General features: G+C 41.7%; 1 protein-coding gene and 1 long non-coding RNA gene across 2 annotated transcripts; one reads left to right on the top strand and one right to left on the bottom strand.

Moving 5' to 3' along the window:
- Nucleotides 1–253: 253 nt before the first annotated feature.
- LOC139360714 (brain expressed X-linked 1) lies at nucleotides 254–1,867 on the top strand. Its single transcript, XM_071088563.1, has 3 exons — nucleotides 254–383; nucleotides 768–857; nucleotides 1,225–1,867. Exon 3 carries the CDS (start codon nucleotides 1,230–1,232, stop codon nucleotides 1,614–1,616), a length of 387 nt encoding a protein of 128 aa, XP_070944664.1. The 5' UTR covers nucleotides 254–383; nucleotides 768–857; nucleotides 1,225–1,229; the 3' UTR covers nucleotides 1,617–1,867.
- Nucleotides 1,868–3,596: 1,729 nt separating this feature from the next.
- On the bottom strand, nucleotides 3,597–23,375 carry LOC139360864 (uncharacterized). Its single transcript, XR_011618419.1, has 4 exons — nucleotides 22,006–23,375; nucleotides 8,819–17,538; nucleotides 8,071–8,217; nucleotides 3,597–4,172 (listed from the first exon to the last, which is right to left on the bottom strand). It is a non-coding gene; the product is annotated as an uncharacterized lncRNA (long non-coding RNA).
- Between the last annotated feature and the right edge of the window lie 652 nt (nucleotides 23,376–24,027).

Consider the following 24,027-nt stretch of genomic DNA (forward strand, 5'->3'; position numbering starts at 1 on the left):
GGTGGGGGAAAGGAAGGGTACAGACCCTCCCAAGTAACCGAAGATGGGTAAACTCCAACCGCAAGGCGATGATGCCACTTGTGGGCCCTCAGATTGGAGAGGACGGAGATGAGTGACGGGGCTGTGCACACTGGGGCACCGCGCACAGACGGGAGGAGGGGGGTGTCTGTGTGTTCCAACAGGGGACTACCAGTTGACTGGCCGCCGGCCCGTGGGGGTTGGTGGGAAGGAGGGTGAGCTTGGCGGTGACGCACTGCCCTCACGTGACCGGGAGCTGCAGAGCTACGCAGCCTTCGGCGCAGTCGTCACTAGCGTCTAGCTACCAGCTCCCCGCTGCCCTGCGCTCGGCGGGCTGGCATCCGGCCCAGGGGAAAGCGGAGCAGGTAAGGGCCCCGGGGCCGGCGCGCCCTGACCAGGCCAGCAGCGGCTTACCGACCCCCTGACGGGCACAGAACAGCGCAGGGGGTCCCGGCCAGCTTTCTCCACAACCCAACATTCTTGGGAACATAGTGGTCCCCTGGGGTGGGGAAGCAGGGGCGGCTGGGGCTCCAGGGGCAGCAGAGCAACCAAGAGCGATGGAAAACCATTCCCGAGTCCTTGCAGGAAAACGGTGAACACCACTGGGGGCGGGGCGGCCGAGGGTGGGGGCGGGGGGCGGGAGACGCGGGGCGCTGGCAGTGAGGAGGGCCCTGGGCGGGGAAGGAGCCGGGTGCCCGCGGTTCCTCGCTAGCTTTCCGCTGCAGCAGCCCCCGCTCCCCGCACCCCAGCCCATCTGCAGGTCTGCGGGGCCAAGTGTCCCGGCGGCGCACCTCGCGGCGAGAATCGGGAGAAGGAGGAGACTGCAAGGATAGGCCCAGGTCAGTGCGAGGGACGGTGGTGGGGGCGGGTGCAGAGTCCAGTCTGAGGTCCCCTCCCAACTCCCCCATCTCTCGTCCTCCATTTTGGTGCCTGCCGAGATCTAGGGATGGATCTGTAGGGAAAATGGTGGGTTTGTGGGGAGGGATGGGAAGACAGGAGAGGTCGGGGGGCGGGGGTGGGGGGGGGGCTCGAATGGAGGCCCCCTAGTGGGCGCACTAAGCCTCTCTGGTGGGAAACATGAAATTAAAACAAAACATGTTGATATCCATGACGCGGAATTCTGAAAAATGAGTATCCATGCCTCTGTCCTCGGTACTGAAGCGTTCACCAGCTGTTCAGCCCCTTCTCTCTCCTTTTGTCTCCTAGGAGTAATGGAGTCCAAAGAGAAACGAGCGGTAAACAATCTCAGCATGGAAAATACCAACCAAGAAAATGAAGAAAAGGAAGAAAAGGAGCAAGTTGCTAATAAAGGGGAGCCCTTGGCCCTCCCTTTGGATGCTGGTGAATACTGTGTGCCTAGAGGAAATCGTAGGCGGTTCCGCGTTAGGCAGCCCATCCTGCAGTATAGATGGGATATGATGCATAGGCTTGGAGAACCACAGGCAAGGATGAGGGAAGAGAATATGGAAAGGATTGGGGAGGAGGTGAGACAGCTGATGGAAAAGCTGAGGGAAAAGCAATTGAGTCATAGTCTGCGGGCAGTCAGCACTGACCCCCCGCACCATGACCATCACGATGAGTTTTGCCTTATGCCCTGAATCCTGATGGTTTCCCTAAAGTTATTAGGGAGACAGACCCCTGCTTTCGAAATTTACATGTTCATGATGTGCCCTTGTTGTAAACCTTTACCTGTCACTTGTTTACGTGGGTCTCCTATTACCAGCTTCTAATTGAATATTGTGTTTTTGAACCAGTCTGTAAGATTTTTGTTAGCAGAAGAATTTTACCTATTGCATGGAAAGATGCTCATTATATATTGTGAAGTTAATAAAGCAGCTTTAAAAAACAATCTCTATATTCTTTTTTTGTTTAAAAAATTATATTAATCTACTTAATACATGAAAAGTACTGAAATTAAATATACCAAAGGATTAATATAGGAACTCATTCTATTGGATGGGTTAATGTATTTTTTATATTTTCTGTAATTTAAGAAGAATTGGAAACATTTTTTTTTTTTTTTTTTTTTTTTTGAGACGGAGTCTCGCTCTGTCGCCCAGGCTGGAGTGCAGTGGCGCGATCTCGGCTCACTGCAAGCTCCGCCTCCCGGGTTCACGCCATTCTCCTGCCTCAGCCTCCCGAGTAGCTGGGACTACAGGCGCCCACAACCGCGCCCGGCTAATTTTTTGTATTTTTAGTAGAGACGGGGTTTCACCGTGGCCTCGATCTCCTGACCTTGTGATCCGCCCACCTCGGCCTCCCAAAGTGCTGGGATTACAGGCGTGAGCCACCGCGCCCGGCCGGAAACATTTTTAAATAACCTTTGAAAGCAGTAGAGTCACTTAATAAATACTTGCTGATCAGCACTACTCACAATAGCAAAGACATGGAATCAACATAAATGTCCATCAGTGAGAGACTGGATAAAGAAAAATGTACATCATGGAATATTATGCAGCCATAAAAATAAAGAAAACATGTCTTTTGTGGGAATATGGATAGAGCTGGAGGCTATTATCCTTAGCAAACTAATGCAGGAACAGAAAACCAAATACTGTGTGTTCTCATTTATAAGTGGGAGCTAAATGAAAACTCATGAACACAAAAAAAGGGAACAACACACTGGGATCTGTAGGGGTGGAGAGTGGGAGGAGGAAGAGGAACCTAAAAGATAACTATTGGGTGCTGTGCTTAATACCTGGGTGATGAAATAATCTGTACAACAACCCCCCAACCTGCCCCCGGCCCATGACAGGAATTCACCTATGTAACAAACATTCACATGTACCCTGGAACCTAAAAGTTTTTTTAAAAAAAGAAAAAAAAAATACTTGCTGATCAAATTTGGATCTCTTAGCCAGGTAAATAAACCCAGGACCTTGTATAAATTGGGGGTGGCATTTCCTTCACATGACTGGAATGAGGTCATTTGTGTGAGACCTGTGTTTACCTGTTTTTTCTCCCATCCATACCTATTATGCAAGACTCCCATCCTCAGATTTTCCCTTCAGATATTTAGCAGAGTGCTCAAAGTAGGTCTCACTAGTCCGGCATACCTCCTGTTCTCAGGATTAAGATGTCTTTTGGTCATGCTATGATTTCTTCCTGACGAGGCAGGCACTTAACCAAAGTAAAATTAATAATGACTGAGTCAGGAGCTCTGCGTTTTTGTCTTGGTTCAGTTTTTAAACAAATAAATAACTTTAGACGTGTAACTTAGATTACTTGCCATTCCTAAAGGAACACTGGGTTCATTTAGTAATGTCACAGTGTTTCCAAAACTATGCTAATCTGCCACCTGTGTGAGAATCACCAGGGGACTTTCTTGAAAATGTGGATTCATACACATTATTAGTCGCCACCATGCCTGGCTAATTTTTTGTGTTTTTTAGTAGACACGGGGTTTCACCATGTTAGCCAGGATGGTCTCGATCTCCTGACCCCGTGATCCGCCCGCCTTGGCCTCCCAAAGTGCTGGGATTACAGGCGTGAGCCACTGCACCTGGCCGGTATCAATTCTTAAAAGCCATAATAACTTGTAGAATATAAAGGTGAATATCTGAATTCAGGGAAGCATTAAAATGTAAAGGATGAGATCATGAAAAAAGCATTAGATTTATTACATAACAATTTGAATTTTGTTATCTTTTGTGGGATATTAGGTGATTTCTTTTGTACTCAATTGTATTTTTCTTAACATGGATTATGTTAAAAAGAAATACAAGCTAACAACAGATCCAGATCCAAAGAACTATTCAGTGAGCTTACAAAAGCAAATGAAGCACATAAAAATTCCCATTGACAGAACTGAGATATGCAAATTTCATGTTAGCCTTGGATAGAGGGTTCATGCCTTAGTGTAATTATCCCTCCTATGGAGTGTAGGTAAAATCACTGTCTTACTTTTAATCAGTAGAACACAGCAAAAGTGACAGGATGTCACTTCTGTGATTATGTTACAGAAGATTGTGATTGTCATCGTGCTAGCAGATTCCTTGTCTCTCTTCCTTCCTTCTTCCTCCCACTTGCTGGCTTTGATGAAACAAGCTGCCATGTTAGAGAGGCACATATAGCAAGGAATTGAGAGTGTTCGCCAGCCAACAGCCAGTGAGGAACTGAGGCCCTCAGTCTAATAGTCCTCAAGGAATTGAATCCTGCCAAAACAACAAAGGTGAGTTTGGAATCAGATTCTTGCCCAGCTTAGTCTTCAGATAAAACTGTGGCCCAGGCTAACATCTTGATTACAGCCTTCTAAAAGACCCTGAGGTGGAAGATCCAGATAAGCCACACCCAGACTTTTGATTCACAGAATCTCTGGGATAATAAATGAACGTTCTTGTAAGCTGCTAAATTTTGGGGTGATTTGTTACACAACAATAGATAACTAATACAGTCTCTAAAGACTTTTAAAAACAACTACAGCACCATTATCACAAATAAAAATGGACAAAAATTTCTTAATGTCCAGTCAGTATTCAAATTCTCAGTGGTCTCATATAGATAGATAGATAGATAGATAGATAGATAGATAGATAGATAGATAGATAGATGGAGTTTCACTCTTGTTGCCTAGGCTGGAGTGCAATAACACAGTCTCAGCTCACTACAACCTCTGCCTCCCAGGTTCAAATGATTCTCTTGTCTCAGCCTCCCAAGTAGCTGGGATTACAGGTGCCCACCACCATGCCTGGCTAATTTTTGTATTTTTCATAGAGATGGGGTTTCACCATGTTGGCCAGGCTGGTCTCGAACTCCTGACCTCAGGTGATCTGCCTGCCTCGGCCTCCCAAAGTGTTGGGCTTACAGGTGTGAGTCACTGCGCCCTGCCAGGTCTCTTAATTTTTAACCTCAAGCTATGTAAACTAACACAAAATTAATTATGTGCTTGAGGAACACTATTGGCCTCATCAAGTTACAAATAACAAGAAACACCTAATGTAAAGCCTTCTACTGAGAAGCTGACAAAAGAATGCGTGTTTGAAAAAATGCCTCAGATCCAACATAGGTCTGGGGTCACAGACTCTGAAAGTCTAGCAAATGATAACAGAAAAGCTGGTCTGTTTATGCAATGAAAATTTAAGACAGTCTGAGGATAAGGAAGGGTCATCACACACAACTGAGTAATCCCAAACAGTCATTTGATACTCTGATATCCGCATTTTTCAGAAGTCTTGTCAAATAGTTACATGTACTCAGATTTGTCAAAGTAACTTGTTTAACTCTAGAAGAAAAAAAAATATCTGCATGGTGGCTCATGCCTGTAATCTCAGCACTTTGGGAGGCTGAGATGGGTGGATCACCTGAGGCCAGGAGTTAGAGACCAGCCTGGCCCACATGGTGAAACCCCATCTCTACTAAAAATACGAAAACTAGCTGGGCGTGGTGGCGGGCGCCTGTAATCCCAGCTACTTGGGAGGCTGAGGCAGGAGAATTGCTTGAACCCGGGAGGAGGAGCTTGCGGTGAGCCGAGATCCCACCATTGCACTCCAGCCTGGGTGACAGAGCGAGACTTTGTCTCAAAAAGAAAAAAAAAGGAAAAGTGGCTGCAGGCTGATAAAGTCGGAAAGATGCAGGCATAAATTACAAGATTACCATTCACTGTTGCCATTGAGTATATACCTGCAATGACAAGTTGTATTACAGTGCTATTAGAGGAAGCATGGGACTGAGACAACAGGATAAACCAACAAGCATAAGAAACCATTTCATCAACCAGTTTGATTGAAGAAGGGATGGAGTATGTCACCACGATGTCATTTTTTTTCTCAAGATGCACAAAATTTAGGGGACTAACATAAATACAGTAGGCCCTTCATATCTGTGGGTTCTGCATCCATGGACTCACCCAATCATGGATTGAAAATATTTGGAAAAACAAATTCCATAAAGTTTCAACAAGAAAAATTTGAATTTGCAATATGCAAGTACTACATTGAATTTGCATTTAACAAAGTTATATGTAGGCATTGCATAAGGTATTAAAAATAATCTAGACATTGTGTAAAGTTTACAGGAGGATGTGTATAGGTTATGGGCAAACTCTATGTCATTTTATTTAAAGAAAATGAGCATCTGCATTTGCATATTTTTATATTCCTGGGGGTTCCTGACACCAGTCCTCCATGGACATTGAGGGACAACTGACTGTACATGAAGGACATAATTGTGAGTCTTCAGGGCCTCACATTTTGGAAATAAAGATGTCCTATGAGAGTTATAAATGAGTAAATCTTATAGACAACAGACGTGATTTTCCATCTCTGTGGATAAAGCAGGAAAATATCTGTGAATATGATACTGAAAAGATTGGGTTCATCTAGTCAACATCATCTGGAAGTAGTCCCATGGAGGTGGGGCAATGGAAGTGCTTCAGTAAGAAAAATAATAATAATAGTATGCTCTCATGAGCAGAGGCTTGGAGATCCTTTGAAACAGCATGGGGTTGAAACAAAACTTGAAGACCAATGACAAATTTTAGAATACTTTAAGGAAAGGAACTATGAAATAGATGGCATAAGTGTAGGGTAAGAGGCAGCTTTAGAGAGAAGGAAAGATGCAAAAACAGGGCACAAACCAATGCAGAATGAGCTGAAGGGGGTTCTGCCAGTAATATTCGACTAGCCCAGTGAAGAAAATGCATTCAATACAGATCAGAACAGCTATTAACTAATGGATACTTGAGGTACTAAAATGTATTTTTTTAAAAGAATAAAAAGCAGCTTCATTCCACGGGGAATTTATAGTAAACTGTCCCAAAAGAACTAGAAAATAAAATTCTTATGAATGTTAAAGGAATAAAATTTACCACACAAGCTATGAATCAATATAATCAGTTGAAGGAAGTAGTGAGAGTTTGAATTCCAAAAGATAGTATTTACAGAACCAAAGGAAAAGGTAGATGGGCAGATATAAAGACAAGCTTTCTATCAGATGTCTTAACAAGGACAAAGGCAGTTGTGTATTGATAAATGTTTAACAATTGAGTTTCCATTAAACTGTTTGTAGTGTTAGCCTATTTCCACTATGTAAATGCTCCGGCTACAGTTGATTTCCAGCTACCAACATGATGTCACTTAATGCAGAGTTGAGAAGGGATGTGCACAATTTGCTGTCAAGAGCACACCACTTGCTTAAAGGCCTCCCTCATCAATGTGATTAAAAGGGGAACATTCCCATGCAAAGAAAATGAAAGATGAAAGTGAGAAAAGGAAATACGTGTTGTAAATGAGATGTAGGATGAGCATAAATGAGGGGAAGATGAAATAAAACGAGATCAAGGTAGACAGAAGTCAGCTGTATACAGTACTCTTATGAGCAAAAGGGCCAAGAAAAGTGTGTGAGAGTGTGTGTGTTGTGCGTTTGTGAAAAGTGGGGGTAGGTGTAATGGTGGGAAGGGATAGATTGGTTGATTACCTAGACATGGATACTCCTAGGCAGTTTAAAGGAGTGTTTGTAGAAGCATGGACTTTGGAGTCAGGAGACCTTACTTCAAATATTGGCACCACCACTTACAAGCACCGTGTGTGACCTTAAACAAAGTTGGTCAACCTCCCTTAGCTTTATTTCTTTTATCTATGAAATGCTGAAAGTGTTTAGCAAGATGCCCTTCACATGCTAAGCTCTCAGTAAATGCTAGCTGTTAATGTTATAAAGCAGTAAAATGAAAAAATGCTTTTGATTCACTAAAAATGGGTAGTCTAATCTTTCAAAGTTAATAACATTAGTGGGTTTTAAAAAGTATTTATTGATCCCAGATGTCAAAATTTGGCCTAAAGAGGATCGAATCTGACAAGCACATAGTTTGTATCACACACTGATGTATGATTTTTGAATCACTGCTGATATTTAATAATTGATAAATTCCACAGGAAAAATCAAGATTTTAGATTTTCATGAAAAATCAGGAGTTTTGTAAACCCTGGGGTTGCATTCCCACATTGCATCAGTTGACTGGAGGTAGCCTAGTGTTGGTTTCAATCCTTTAGAAAGGCAGGTGTTTCCGTTTTACTTTCCTTACTCAGCTTTAAAGAAAGAAAAGCTTGTTCACATTACCTAGTTACCTTCCTGGCCCCCAGAGGCACTTCAGTTTGTGTTCTTTAATTCATATCAACTGCATTTCAAAAGTGATATGAAGCAATGGTTCAGCAAATGATTGAGATTCAGACCAATGTGGAATTCAGTACTTTTTATGTTCCAAATCTGCAATTTACAATAAGGTAACCATGAGCCATATTTGGATATTGAGAACTTAAAAAGTGACTAATGCAATTGGAGATGTGCTAAAAGTATAAAGTACACACAGGATTTTAAAGACATAGTACAACAAAGTGAAATATCAGTCATTTTATATTGATTATATGTTGAAGTGATGGCATTTTGGATATACTGTGTTAAATATATTATTAAAATTAATTTTATCTGTTTCTTTTTACTTTTAAATTACGTTTACTACAAAACTTAAAATTAGATTTATAGTTCATAATATATTTCTATTAAATAGCACCATTCCAAATCATTTAAAAGATATACCATGTTTTTAAAATTAAAAAAACTTACTTTAAAATGCCCGATAAAAATGATAAACAATCATTTTGGAAAACACAAAGAAAGAAAAAATTAAAAATCTTAATTCTACTAAATATTATTAAATATTTCAGTTTCTTTTTGTTTAGGTTTTTCTACACGAAATATTCATACATAGAATCTTATTCATAAAAATTGGATCATACTGTATATACTATTTTACGTTCCTTTTTGACTTAACATTTAAACATAATCTTGGCTGGACACGGTGGCTCACCTCTGTAATCCCAGCAGCACTTTGGAAGGCTGAGGCGGGCGGATCATGAGGTCAGGAGATCGAGACCATCCTGGCTAACACGGTGAAACCCCGTCACTCCTAAAAATACAAAAAAATTAGCCGGGCGTGGTGGCGGGCACCTGTAGTCCCAGCTACTCGGGAGGCTGAGGCTGGAGAATGGCATGAACCCGGGAGGTGGAGCTTGCAGTGAGCCGAGATCGTGCCACTGCACTCCAGCCTGGGCGACAGAGCGAGACTCTGTCTCAAAAAAAAGAAAAAAACAGTGAGCTGAGATCCAGCCACTGCACTCCAGCCTGGGCCACAGAGCGAGACTCCGTCTCAAAAAAAAAAACCCCAAAAAACAAAAACATAATCTTTTTGCAATGTTTTTAAGAATTCTTGACCAGGCGCGGTGGCTCAAGCCTGTAATCCCAGCACTTTGGGAGGCCGAGGCAGGCGGATCACAAGGTCAGGAGATCGAGACCATCCTGGCTAACACGGTGAAACCCCGTCTCTACTAAAAAATACCAAAAACTAGCCGGGCGAGGTGGCGGGCGCCTGTAGTCCCGGCTACTCGCGAGGCTGAGGCAGGAGAATGGCGTAAACCCGGAAGACGGAGCTTGTAGTGAGCTGAGATCCGGCCACTGCACTCCAGCCTGGGTGACAGAGCGAGACTCCGTCTCAAAAAAAAACCAAAAAAACCGAATTCTTTGAAACAAAGTTGTTAAATGGATTAACAAATTGAGTACAATAATAATAAAACTGGGAGAAAATACAGATAAGTATTTAATTCAAGTATGTTAAAGGCATTTCTCAGCATATGACTCAAGGAAATTAAACATAAAATAACTGATTTTATTACATAAAAAACAAAATTTTGTATAAGTACAATGCAAAAACAAGCAAATGAAATACTGAAAAATATTACATGTAGGAAAGACAAAGGATTAATATTATAACTATAAAGTAAATTGATTCAAATCAATCAAGGAAAGGGGAACATATAAATATAAAATGGACGAAAAAAGGAAAGGTAAAAAATTTTATGACTGACTAGTAGACACATGGAAAAAATGATCAATTTCATCCACGTCTTAGCTCAAGCTGCTATAACAAAATACCATAGACCAGGTGGCTTAAACAACAGAATTTTACTTCTCACTGTCTGGAGGTTGGAGTAAGAGTGCCAGCATTGTTGAGTTCAGTGAGGGTTTTCTTCCCAGCTTGTATTATACATGACTTCCTTCTTGCTGTATCTTCACAGGCAGAGAAAGAGATCCTGTGTCTCTTTTTCTTTTTATAAGGCCACTAATCTCCTCCTGAGAGCCTTACTCTCATGATATAATCTAACCCTAATTACCTTCTAAGGATCCTACCTCTAAATACCATTACACTGGGGATTAGGGCTTGAACATATTAATTTTGGGGAAACAGAAACATTCAGTCCACATCAGCTAGTAATCAAGGAAGTACAAATGAGAGCAAGTAACATTTTGAAGTATCAACTTGGCAAATAATTTTGATAATAACATCAGCCAACATTTATTGACCACTTATGATCTAAGTGCTTTACATACCTTACTCATTCAACTTCCCTAACCATATAAATTGTTTATGGATACTAGTATAAGGAGATTGGACCACATATTCAAAGCCACATTACTATATACTTATGAGGCTGGAGTTGAACATAGACAGTCTGACTTCTGAATCCATGACATTATTAATTATTCATACCTAGAGATGAGGGTTCAGAAAAATGGGCAGTTTCGTACAGTGCTGGTGAGAATAAGAACTGGTACAACATTTGTGGAAGGTAGGTTGGAAATAAGTATTAAAAGAATTCTATAACCTAGAAATTCTATGCCTATTACTGTACTATAACAAAAGTGAGTAGTCATACAAATAATCTGTACTTGGACTTTGAAAATATCAAAGTGATTAAGAAAATGTGGCACATATACACCATGGAATACTATGCAGCCATCAAAAAGGATGAGTTTATGTCCTTTGTAGGGACATGGATGCAGCTGGAAACCATCATTCTTAGCAAACTATCACAAGAACAGAAAACCAAACACCGCATGTTCTCACTCATAGGTGGGAACTGAACAATGAGATCACTTGGACTCAGGAAGGGGAACATCACACACCGGGGCCTATCATGGGGAGGGGGGAGAGGGGAGGGATTGCATTGGGAGTTATACCTGATGTAAATGACGAGTTGATGGGTGCTGACGAGTTGATGGGTGCAGCACACCAACATGGCACAAGTATACATATGTAACAAACCTGCACGTTATGCACATGTACCCTAGAACTTAAAGTATTATAATAATAATAAATAAATTAAAAAAAAATCCAAGTGTGCAAGAATGTAAATATATGCAATAATAGGATGTTTATTTTAGCATTTTTGAAAAACCAAAAAACTCAGTAAGACTTTAATGCTTAGAAATAATGGGAAGGATTAGTACATTAAGATGCAATAATACTCAGAAAAACTATACAGCCATTATAAATAATGGAGTAGTTCTGAGCAGAATGAAATGGAAAACTCTTTAGGCAATATTGTTATATCAATTATATTGCATAGGGAGTTTTAGCTGTATATAAAAAATAATCCCCTTAAACTAGCTTAACTATTAAGGAAGTTTGTGATCTCACATAGCAGGAAGAGCACAGTAGGTAGGACAGGCATCAGGGGCCATTGATTCAGTAACGAAATGAAGTCATTAAGGATCCAGGTTCTTTCCATCTCTGGTCAGTGCTGTGACCATCTTCTGCTGTGCCTGGTGTCAGCTTCATCCTAAGGCTGGAATTACCCCTAATGTAATAAGATGGCTGTTTATTGTGATAGAGTGTACATTCTTCTTTGTTTCTGTCTCTCAGGAGAGAGGGGAAAACCTTTCCTAACTATGGAATAAAATGCCATCCCTTCAATATGATCAGGCCATTTTAAGAGGGTTGTCTGCCCTCAACCAGTAATGGCCCTTAGGTAAATTCCAGGTATTGACAGGTTCAGAATAACTAGGACCTGTCCCCGAAGCTTGTGGTGAAGTGGGATGGTGTTGACATCCAGATATTTGGAGTTCTGTTAGGGAGGAAGAGGGAAATTTATGTTAGGTAGGTATAGATGACACTGGGAGCCTCAAACATAGGAATGGCTGAGGACACTATGGACTCCAAGAGGACCTGGTGAGAGGTGAAAGACAGCAAGAAGACATGCTGAATAATCTTTGGAAGGAAAGGAGGCAGGGCATAAATAACTGAGGCAATCCAGAAAGTGCCAACACCCAGGGGAGGAGAGAAAAAAAAATAGAGGATCGAGAGACAGAGAGAGAGAGAGAGAAAGAGAGAGAGAGAGAGAGGCTAAATAATATGAATCAATAAAAGCTCCCCAACTGAAAAAAATCTGAAGGATCCCTGGAGCCCTGGGGTTAAAACCAGAACAAGGAGCATTTTTCAGAGTACCAGCTCTGACAAGGCCATTCACTAAAGCTAAGTGGAAGTCATGTGGGTCTGTGCCCACAGGATGCCCACAAAACCAGTCATTGAGGAATAGAATCAAGTGAAGAGAACTGCAAATAGATACATTCTTTAGAGTTGTCACTCTTATCACATACACAGCACCTCCCTTCCCATAATCTTGCCCTGCTCTGTGGACCATGTTGGGCATCCCTCTCCTTCCAGGAGTAGGTAGAAAGTCAGCATTGAATGTTGTTGCACAACATCCCTGAAAAACAAACACTTTGGTTGTCTCAGCTTTGAATCTTGCTGAGGTTTGCAAGGGCTTCCATTGGGCACTGTTTGTTCACTTGGTAGGCTCATAACATCCACTCCAGCCAGGCTACGCTCTTTACTTCACTAGCCCTTTCCAGAACACCTCAAACAACAACAACAAAAGAAAAACAAAAAAACCCCTCCAATCCAATCCATCTTTCTAGATCGGACCCGGATTCGTCTTCCTCACAATAGCTTCTCTGGCTCTACAGATACTCCTCTTCTCTGACTTTTATTGAGCTGACAGGACCCCATAGTTTTTCCACTTTTTTCCCCCTGCAGTTGTTATATGCAAGAGTGGACCTGCACAGGCATCCCATGTTCTGCTCCCACCCACATCTCATGATGCCTTAAATTATGTTTCATAATTGTTTTGTATCTATCACAGATCTTAGGCCACTGAATAATCAGTGAACTGGTGAACTGGTCTTTCAGTTTCTCCTGTTACCCTTCTCCAATCCAGTCTCTATATGGCAATCCAAGGAACATTTTTTTTTTCTTTGAGACAGAGTCTCACTCTGTCGCCAGGCTGGAGTGCAGTGGCATGATCCTGGCTCACTGTAACCTCTGCCTCCTGGGTTCAAGCGATTCCCCTGTGTCAGCCTCCTGAGTAGCTGGGACTACAGGCGCATGCCACCACACCCGGCCATTTTTTTTTTTTTACTTTAGCAGAGACAAGGTTTCACCATATTGGACAGGATGGTCTCGATATCCTGACCTCGTGATCTGCCCCCCTTGGCCTCCTACAGTGCTGGCATTATGGGCAGGAGCCATCGCACCCGGCCAGAACATTTTACGAGAAAATTAGAGCATACACCTCCCCTCATTATACCAAATAAATGCCTCTGTTGCATTCAGGTAGTTAAAAAATAAATAAAATCCTTCAGGCCCTGTAAGATCTGGCTCTTGGCCACTACTCTGACACAGGTACTCTTCCCCTTCATTGTTAAGCTCCAGCCACACTGCTTTCCTTTAGTTCTAAATGGGCTGAGGACTTTCCTGCCTTAGAGCCTGTGCATTTGCTGTTTCTCCTGGGAGGCAAACTACACTCCTGCCCTGGTTAACAACTATTTACTCTTTGGGACTCATCTTAAATATCATGCCTACTGTTAGGGACAAGCTGCCCCAAAAAACTTCTTGGTACTGCCAACACTTCCCCCAAACCTCTCCGTGCTGCCCACCCCTCCCCCTAAACTCTGCAACTCTTCTCCTTCCCCCAAGCCTCCACTATGCCCTTATCTAGGTGCTGCAGTGAAGCCAGCATCACTTATCAGACCTTGCTGCAATAAACAAATCCCAATTATAAACCATCTGGACCACACAGGGAGAGGTCGTGGGAAGCATAAACAAACTTCACCTACACTCTCCTGTAATAAACGTCACAAGGTGATATGTGGCAAAATTAACCAACAAACAACCCCAGGGTCTCTCTCCCCCATTTAAATCCCTCATTTTGTAAGCTCAGGGCTGCCTCCTCTGTCTGTAGTGGAGTAGCCAGCAAGTTCAATAAACGTATTTGCCTGACTTTGGGTCTATTCCTCCTTTCTCTCGGCTGACCTTACATTCTAGTACCGAAACCCAGGAAGGTGATAGACTCTGGGCAGGACTCTCTCTCTCTCTCTCTCTCTCTCTCTCTCTCTCTGCAACAATGTAAAAACTGATAAACTGAAAATACAACAATTCTTAGACTACGAGAGAATTGAGGTCACAGGGCAAACTATTGTTCCCTCAAATTGGAGAGACAGACAGGTGTATACAAAGAATCACAGCTTACCTGGAGCAGGAGCCCAGGAGCAGAAACCACCACTGGAGCTTGTACCACGGTAGGAAAACATAAACCATAATTGACAAATTACTGAAGGTTCAGTGTAGACAAGATTAAGAGTTGGAAACTCCAGGTGGGCTCAGTCTTAGCCTGTATCCACCCCTACTTTTGTGTGTTTATGTCTGAAGCCCTACCAGTTTCTCACAGTGAAGATCAGAAAAAAATACCTTCCTGCTTCTGACAAGGGGATGCTAAAAGTAAGCATTCTGATATATACCCAGAATCTTTCGTTCTTCTTAACAAGACCTGCTATCAAGAGAAACAAACCAGCCAGGTGCAGTGGCTCATGCCTGTAATCCCTCCACTTTGGGAGGCTGAGGTGGGCAGATCATGAGATCAGGAGTTCGAGACCAGCCTGGCCTGTTATGCCCAGACCGTTTGTTCCCCAAAGAAGACCACCAGAGTCCAGAGTCAAAGCCAAGCGGCAAGGATCTTTACTACAAGTTCGAACTTGGTCCCTCCATTCCACAGCATACAAGAGGGCCTGGAACAATGCGAGTGCTTGCTTTTTATAGCCCGATGTAAACAGGATATGTAAAGTTAGAGGGAACAAGGTAATTCTCTCGGTTACAGCATTACAATTGGTTAACATTCTACATTTAGCATTCCTTATCGGAGATCTCCCAGGTGATGTTTTTCTGAAGTTTGAAAGAAATATGGAGGAATGTGTTTGTGCTGGGCTCAGGAAGTTGGGAGATATATGGGGGATGTGCCTCATTCCTTTCAGGCCAACATACTGAAACCCCATCTCTACTAAAAATACAGAAATTAGCTGGGCATGGTGGCATGCATCTGTAGTACCAGCTACTCGGGAGGCTGAGGCAGGAGGATTGCTCGAACCCGGGAGGTGAAGGTTGCAGTGAACCGAGATCACGCCACTGCACTCCAGCCTGGGCTACAGAGCGAGACTCTGTCTCAAACAAAACAAAACAAAGAAGGGTACCTCAAGGCATTTAATAATCAAACTCCCAAAGGTCATGGATAAAGGAAGGATCCTAAAAGCAGCAAGAGAAAAGAAAAAAATACAGTGGAGTTCCAATACATCTCACAGCAGATCTTTACGTTTACATTAGAAACCTTACAAGGCAGAAGAGAGTAGCATGATATATTTAAAGTGCTGAAGGAAAAAACAACTTTTACCATAGCAAAGTATATTTGGTGAAAATATCCTTCAAACATAAAGCAGAAATAAAAACTTTCCAAGACAAACAAAAGCTGAGGGATTTCATCAACATCAGACCTGTCTTACAAGAAATTCTAAAGGGAGTTCCTCAATCTAAAAAAAAGATATTAATAAGCAAGAAGCTATCATCTGAAGGTATAAAACTCATTGGTAATAGTGAGCACACAGAAAAACAGAATATTATAACACTAATTGTGATGTGTAAACTACTCATATCTTAAGTAGAAAGAGTAAAAGAAGAACTGATACAAAATAAGTATGACAAATTTCCAACATGTAGACTGCCGAGACCAGCTCGGTCTCAGAGACCCTAACCCAGTGGTGCTAGAGGAATTAAAGACACACACACACACAGAAATATAGAGGTGTGAAGTGGGAAATCAGGGGTCTCACAGCCTTCAGAGCTGACAGCCCCAAACACAGATTTACTCACATGTTAACAGCAAACCAGTCATTAGTATTGTTTCTATAGATATTAAATTAACTACAAGTATCCCTTATGGGAAACAAAGGGATGGGCCGAATGAAAGGAATAGGTTGGGCTAGTTAACTGCAGCAGGAACATGCCCTTAAGGCACAGATTGCTCATGCTATTGTTTGTGGCTTAAGAATGCCTTTAAGCAGTTTTCCACCCTGGGCGGGCCAAGTGCTCCTTGCCCTCATTCCCACAAACCCACAACCTTCCAGCATGGGTATCAGGGCCATTATGAACATGTTACAGTGCTGCAGAAATTTTGTTTATGGCCAGTCTTGGGGCTGGTTTATGGCCAGATTTTGGGGGGCTTGCTTCCAACATGTCCCCCTTCTCTGATTTGCAAATTGATAAAAGCAAGGGCAGCTTTGTCACGGTGAGCTACTTCTTGCAGGAGTCAGGATCCACATCTGCAGAGTATACAAAGACAAACGACATAGATTAAAAGCACAGTTATCATTGAAATCACAGAGCTTTCAAGTGTTTTTATCCATTTTAATGGGTTACTAGCTGCTAATTTGTCTGCAGCTCCTTCAAGCACTCCAGTTCCTGGCATTAAGGTCAGGTGTGCCTGGGATGTTTTAAATATTTGTTCTTTTAATTTTGCTATATCCAAAAACAAGTTTGTAGAGTGTCCTTCTAGATGCTTTTTTATTCTTTCCCAAATTTTGATCTTATTAAGAGCATTTAATAGTTTCCACAAATCCTTATGTTTAGCTCCTAGAGCAGGCCATATCATTTGAGGCTGAGGTGACACTATACTCCCATGGTTCCAGATAATAGGAACTTTTGCTGTACTTCTTATTATATCTACCATCTGACCGTTTTGTTCAGATAATCTGAACATAGTGTGACGGTGGTATGCAGACTGAGAGGTGCAATTCAAGCTAAACATCCCCTTAGGGGACCAATTAATAATGATTCCATAGGAATCGTTGTGTAGCACTTCTGCCTGTTCTGCAAAGCAATCTTCCTAAACAAGTATGTTCATTTTTTCTAACTGGGTCCAATCCTGTTTACAAATAGGATTTTGAGGGTGGTATGCCTCAATTATAGGAGCAGATTTATTAGAGTAAATACTGAGATCACAAAGCATGTGTAACTGTGTCATAGAGTGATTGCATCCAAGCATTATCACCAGCCCTTATTGAAGGAATACTCACGGCAGTGGTGATAACCGCTATCATAGCTACCATTAAATTATTTATTGTGACTGGTTGTCCCGCTTTCCTCAGGTTTTCTTCTGCCATCTGTGACAGCTTCTTGATCTGTCCCCAGGTGAGTGGCTGTGTTCAACGGGTGTTGTTCGTGACAGTTGGGGTCCTCCTCAGTGTCAGTCTCGACATGGCTGCAACCGGAGGGTCCTCGGGATCCTCCCAGAGTCTCTTCCTCAGCATCCGGCTCAGGATAAGGTTTCAGGTGTCTTGATGGTATCCAAATCGGCTGTTGATTTTGGCCTGGAGAAATACAAGCATAATCTCTACCCCAAGTTATTATTTTACCTATTTCCCAAGTTTTTGTTATGGGATCTTTTCACCAAATAATGCTAGATTCAATTGTGTATCGGCTGTCCTGTAATCCCTATTTTTCCTCCTTTTTTGTTTTTGTCAGCAGTTGTTCATCTATATGAAATCGTAACCGAGCAATTTCAATTAACTGTGTGGAATGAATCACGTATGAAGAATCAGAAATCATATTAATAGGCATATCAAAAGCAGTCAATACCTCAATTACAGCTACTGTTGGAACCGAACTGTCGATTCCCTCCTGGGCATGGGTCGCCGCGAAGGATCACCGACACGAGATTTACAGCAGAGAGTTATTTATTACTAGCGCGCTAGGGTCCCAAGCTCTAAGTTGGCCCTAGGACCCCGAGTGCTTGTTACAGGTTGTTTATATAGGCAAACACAAGTTCAAACACAGCTTAAGGCGCGAAATTCAAACAAAGCTTTAGGCGCGTGGTAATTGGGTCTAGCTATGGCCTGAGCAAGGTGTCTTGTTCTAATTGGTTAGAGCAGGACCTTATGAGGTTTTTTTCTTAGAGTTGCTGATTCCGGGAACTTCGAGGCAGGGTGGGACCCCCGGAATTGGCAGGGTGGGACCCCATGAAGTTGTTTCCCGGAATTGGCAGGGTGGGACCCTATCAGGGTGGGACCCTATCGAGGCAGGGTGGGACCCTATCCAGAGCCACCTGGTGTTAATTTTTTATATGAGGCCTAGTTTCTAAGTTTTATGAGGCCTAGTTTCACTACCAGCTCTGCTTTTTGAGCTGAAGTATAGGACGTCTGGAAAACTTTACTTTTTGAGTCAGAATAAGAAGCTTTACCATTACTAGGCCCATCTTTAAAAACATTCTCAGCACCTTCAATTGGTTTAAATTTAGTTATTTTAGGGAGAATCCAATTAGTTAATTTCAAAAACTGAAACAGCTTCGTTTTAGGAAAATGATTATTGAGAATACCCACAAAGTCAGCTAAATGGGTTTGCCAAGTAAGACTATTTATAAAAGCTTGCTGTATTTGTGCCTTCATGAGAGGGACAATAATTTTTCCAGGATCATATCCATGTAATTTAACAATCCAAGTTCTCCCAATCCCTATCATAGTAGTGATTTGATCTAAATAAGGAGTTAAAGTCTGTGAATTAGCATGTGGAAGAAAAAGCCACTCTACTAAGTCCTGTTCTTGGACAATAACACCAGTAGGTGAATGCTGAGTTGAAAAAATTAGCAAATCTAGAGTCTTCTCTGGATCTATTTTATTTATCTGAGCTTTATGGACTTGCTTCTCAATCAGTTGTAACTCTGCCTCAGCCTCCTTTGTTAATTGTCGGGGGCTAGTGAGACTAGTATTTTCTCTAAGGATAGAAAACAGATTACTCATGGCATAGGTAGCAACACCTAGAGCAGGTCATATCCAATTAATATCCCCTAGTAATTTTTGAAAGTCATTTAATGTTTTTAGTTGATCCCTACATATGGTTACTTTCTGTGGCACAATGGTAGTGTCATTTGCTAAGGTCCCCCAGTAGGAGTAAGGAGTAGTGGTCTGAATTTTGTCAGGAGCTATGATTAAACCAGCACGAGAAATCGAATTTTGCAAGTGATCATAACATTGGAGTAATATTTCTTGAGTGGGGGCGGCACAAAGTATATCATCCCTATAGTGAATAAGGTAACACTGTGAAATTTTTTTACGAGTAGGTTCAATTGCTTGCCCCACATACGTCTGGCAAATTGTTGGGCTGTTTGATATGCCCTGTGGCAACACTTTCCAATGATAACGCTTAGCAGGCTGCCGGTTGTTTACTGCAGGAATTGTAAATACAAACCATTTACAGTCTTGCTCAGCTAGAGGGATAGTAAAGAAACAGTCTTTTAAATCTATGACTATTGAAGGCCATTTTTTTTGGAATTATACCAGGAGAAGGCAATCCTAGCTGTAATGCTCCCATAGGTTGTATAACTGAATTGATGGCTCTTAAGTCAGTTAACATTCTCCATTTACCTGATTTTTTCTTAATTACGAAAACTGGAGAATTCCAAGGGGAAAATGTTGGAGCTATGCGCCCATTTTCTAATTGTTCAGTAACTAGTGTCTCTAAAGCCTCTAGTTTCTCTTTACTTAGCGGCCATTGTTCTATCCTAATTGGCTTATCTGTTAACCATTTTAAAGATATAGGTTCTGGAGGCTTAACAATGGCCATCATCAAAAATGATATCCTAATCTTTGGCGGGAACTTTGTTTTCCCGCTTGAAGTGGTTCTTTCAAATCTTGCAAATTTTTTTCTAGTCCCATACCAGGGACATACCCCATTTCACGCATCATATGTTGACTTTGAGGGCTATATAATTGTTCTGGAATTAGAACTTGTGCTCCCCATTGTTGTAATAAATCTCTTCCCCATAAATTTATAGGTACAGAAGTTATAATAGGTTGAATAGTCCCAGGTTGTCCATTGGGCCCTTCACAATGCAAAATATAACTACTTTGATATACTTCAGGGGCTTTACCAACTCCAACTATGTTAAATTGAGTGGGTTGAATTGGCCACACGGATGGCCAGTGCTGTAGAGAAATGATTGAAATATCTGCTACTGTATCTACCAAACCTTTAAATTTCTTTCTTTGAATAGTTATTTCACAGGTAGGACATTTATCAGTAATTTGATTTACCCAATAAGCTGCTTTGCCTTGTTTATTTGTGCTTCTGAATCCTCCTGTTCATTTAATTTCACTTTTTCCCATTCCCACATACAGCACAATCAGGAGCTGTGCTATGCACTCTCCTGGTTCTGCTTTCCACGGAACAGAAGTAGATATAACAATTTGAATTTCCCCATTGTAATCTGAATCAATGACTCTTGTATATATTTGTACGCCTTTTAAACTTACACTAGACCTTCCTAAAAGTAATCCTATTGTCCCTGCTGGCAAGAGTCCACAGACTCTTGTTGGGATCTTTTGCGGGGGTTTCCCAGGCAGAAGGCTCACAGTTTTTGTGCAGCATAAATCTACTGTGGCACTACTGGCTGTGGCAGGGGACAGACATTGTACAGGGGTGAGGGAATGGCCTGAGCTGGAAATGCCCCGGTTTAGAACGGGGCCCGGGACGGGCCCCTCATGGCGTTTCCCGAAATCAGGTTCCCATCTTTATCAAACTTAGAGTGACAGTGAATAGACCAATGTTTTCCTTTTTTACATTTTGGACATATTTCAGGCTCAACAGTTTTCTTTTTTCCCCTATCTGGCAGCCTGACTAGCTGATGTTTTCTACATTCTTTTTTAGTATGACCATGCTTCCCACAGTTAAAACAAGCTCCAGGAAATGGAGTATTTACTTTATCCACTCTCAGTCCTGCCATTGCCTGTGCCAACAAAGTAGCTTTATGCAGATTACTTCCAATACCATCACAGGCCTTGATATAATCAACTAAACGTGCTTTCCCTCTGATATGTCACAGAGCAGCCTGGCAATCGGGATTAACATTGTCGAAAGCTAATAACTGCAACACTATATCTGCAATCATCTTTTTAAGGGACTCCTGTAACCGAGCTATAAAATCAATGTATGGTTCTCTTGGCCCCTGTTTTATAGCACTAAAGGAAGGGTATTGTTCCCCACCTGAAGTGATTTTTTTCCCTAAGCTCTAATGCACACTCCTCTAAGCTGTTCTATGGCATCATCCTGCATGACCAGTTGTACATCTAAACCAGCCCAGCCACCAACCCCCAAAAGTTGGTCTGCAGTTAATTTGAGGTTTGGCCTGGGCTTTGTGAGCTGCCTGAATGGGAGCTTCATCTGCCCACGAAGTTTTAAATTTTAAGAACTGAGCAGGAGTTAGACAAGCTCAAGTAAGAGTGCCCCAGTCAGTAGGAATCAACTGACTGGAAACAGTAACATTCTTTAACAGTCCCATTACAAAAGGAGAACCTGGTCCATACTGATTTATACCTTGTTTAAATTCTTTGAGTAATTTAAAAGGAAAAGGCTCAAATGTAGCTGTAATGTTTCCCTGTTGATCTGGTGGATGTATTCTAACAGGGAACTGCCAAGCCTCTAAATCACCATCTTGTCTAGCTTGCTGAATTCCTGCCTGAATAGAACTAAGAGCTGTTGCTTGAGGCGCTGCTTGAACAGTCACTGGGGCAACTACTTTTCGCCCAGTGTCCTCTGGAAAAGAAAGATTTGGAGGGTCATTTTCTTCAAAATAATAATGAAGGGGTGCGGAAGGGTAGGGATGAACCTCTCCTTACTTTGTGCTTTAGCTGGCAAATAAACATGCTCTGTAACCTTGTCTGTTACTTCGCTATACTCTTGTTCCTCCTCATTATCAGTGTGAAAAAGTTCCAAGGTGAAACGAACCAGACCCCATACCTGTCGCATCGTTACCCTGATGCTTCCAAGCTCCCCTTCTTACTCACCACAGGAATTGTTTTAAGAGTACTCGGGTATCCTCCAGCTAGTTTTCCATTCCAACCGTCATTCTGGTGACCCTTCGACCTGGATTTGAGCCCCCATGAATGGACGCCACTTGCTGAGACCAGCTTGGTCAAGGAGACCCTAACCCAGTGGCGCTAGAGGAATTAAAGACACACACACAGAAATATAGAGGTGTGAAGTAGGAAATCAGGGGTCTCACAGCCTTCAGTACTGAGAGCCCCAAACAGAGATTTACCCACATATTTATTAACAGCAAACCAGTCATTAGCATTGTTTCTATAGATATTAAATTAACTAAAAGTATCCCTTATGGGAAACGTAGGGATGGGCCAAATTAAAGGAATAGGTTGGGCTAGTTAACTGCAGCAGGAACACTCCCTTAAGTCACAGATCACTCATGCTATTATTTGTGGCTTAAGAATACCTTTAATAGGTTTTCCACCCTGGCGGGCCAGGGGTTCCTTGCCTTCATTCCTGTAAACCCAAAACCTTCCAGTGTGGGCATCAGGGCCATTATGAACATGTTTCAGTGCTGCAGAGATTTTGTTTATGGCCAGTCTTGGGACTGGTTTACGACCAGATTTCGGGGGGATTGCTCCCAACATAGACAGTACATTAAGATATAAATGGAAACAAAAAAAGTTAAAAAGCACATGAAAAAAGTTAAAGTGTAGAGTTTTATTAGTTTTCTCTATGCTTATTTGTTTGTTTGTATATGTAATCAGTGTTAACTTGTCACCAGTTTAAAATAATGGGTTATAAGACATTATTTGCAAGCTTCAGGGTAACCTCAAATCAAAAACACACAACAGAAGCAAAACAAAACAAACAAAACAACAAGAAATTAAAACATACCACCAGAGAAAATAATCTTCACTAAAAGGAAGACAGGGAAGAAGAAAAGAAGGAAGAGAAGACCACAAAACAACAGAAAACATGTAATAAAATGGCAAGAGTAAGTCCTTACTTATCAATAATAACATTGAATGTAAATGAACTAAACTTTCTAGTTGAAAGATGTAGAGTGGCTGAATTGACAAAAAATTAGAACTATCTGTTGCCTACAAAAAACATACTTCATCTATAAAGCCAAATATAGAATAGAAATAAAGGGATGTAAAAAGATATTCCATGTGAATGGAAACCAAAAAAGAGCAAGAGTCACTATAGTCATATCAAACAAAATAGGTTTCAAGACAAAAACTATAAATAGAAACAAAGAACATCATTATAAAATACAAAATGGGTCAATTAAACAAAAAGATATAACAATTATAAATATGTATGCACCCAACAATGGAGCATGCAGATATATAAAGTAAATATTACTGGAGCTAAGGAGAAAGACAGACATCAAGGCCGGGCGCGGTGGCTCAAGCCTGTAATCCCAGCACTTTGGGAGGCCGAGGCGGGCGGATCACAAGGTCAGGAGATCGAGACCACAGTGAAACCCCGTCTCTACTAAAAATACAAAAAATTAGCCGGGCGCGGTGGCGGGCGCCTGTAGTCCCAGCTACTCAGGAGACTGAGGCAGGAGAATGGCGGGAACCCGGGAGGCGGAGCTTGCAGTGAGCCGAGATCGCGCCACTGCAGTCCAGCCTGGGCAACAGCGTGAGACTCCGCCTCAAAAAAAAAAAAAAAAAAAAAAAAAAAAAAAAAAAAAAAAGACAGACATCAACACAATAACAGCTGGAGACTTCAACACTCTACTTTTAGGATTGGACATCATCCAGACAGAAAATCAACAAACATCAGACTTAATCTCCATTATAGACTAAATTGAGCTAGTAAATATTTATAGAACCTTTCATCCAATGGTTGGAGAATACATGCTCTTCTTCTCAAAACATGGATTATTCTCAAGGATATATCATATATTAGGTCACAAACAAGTCTGAAAACAGTTTTTAAAAATTTGAAATAATATCAATTATCTTCTCTGACCACAATGGTATAAAACTAGAAATCAATAACAAGAGGAATTTTGAAAACTATACAGACAT

Source organism: Macaca nemestrina, chromosome X (genome assembly GCF_043159975.1).
Source record: "Macaca nemestrina isolate mMacNem1 chromosome X, mMacNem.hap1, whole genome shotgun sequence".
NCBI lineage: Eukaryota > Metazoa > Chordata > Mammalia > Primates > Cercopithecidae > Macaca > Macaca nemestrina.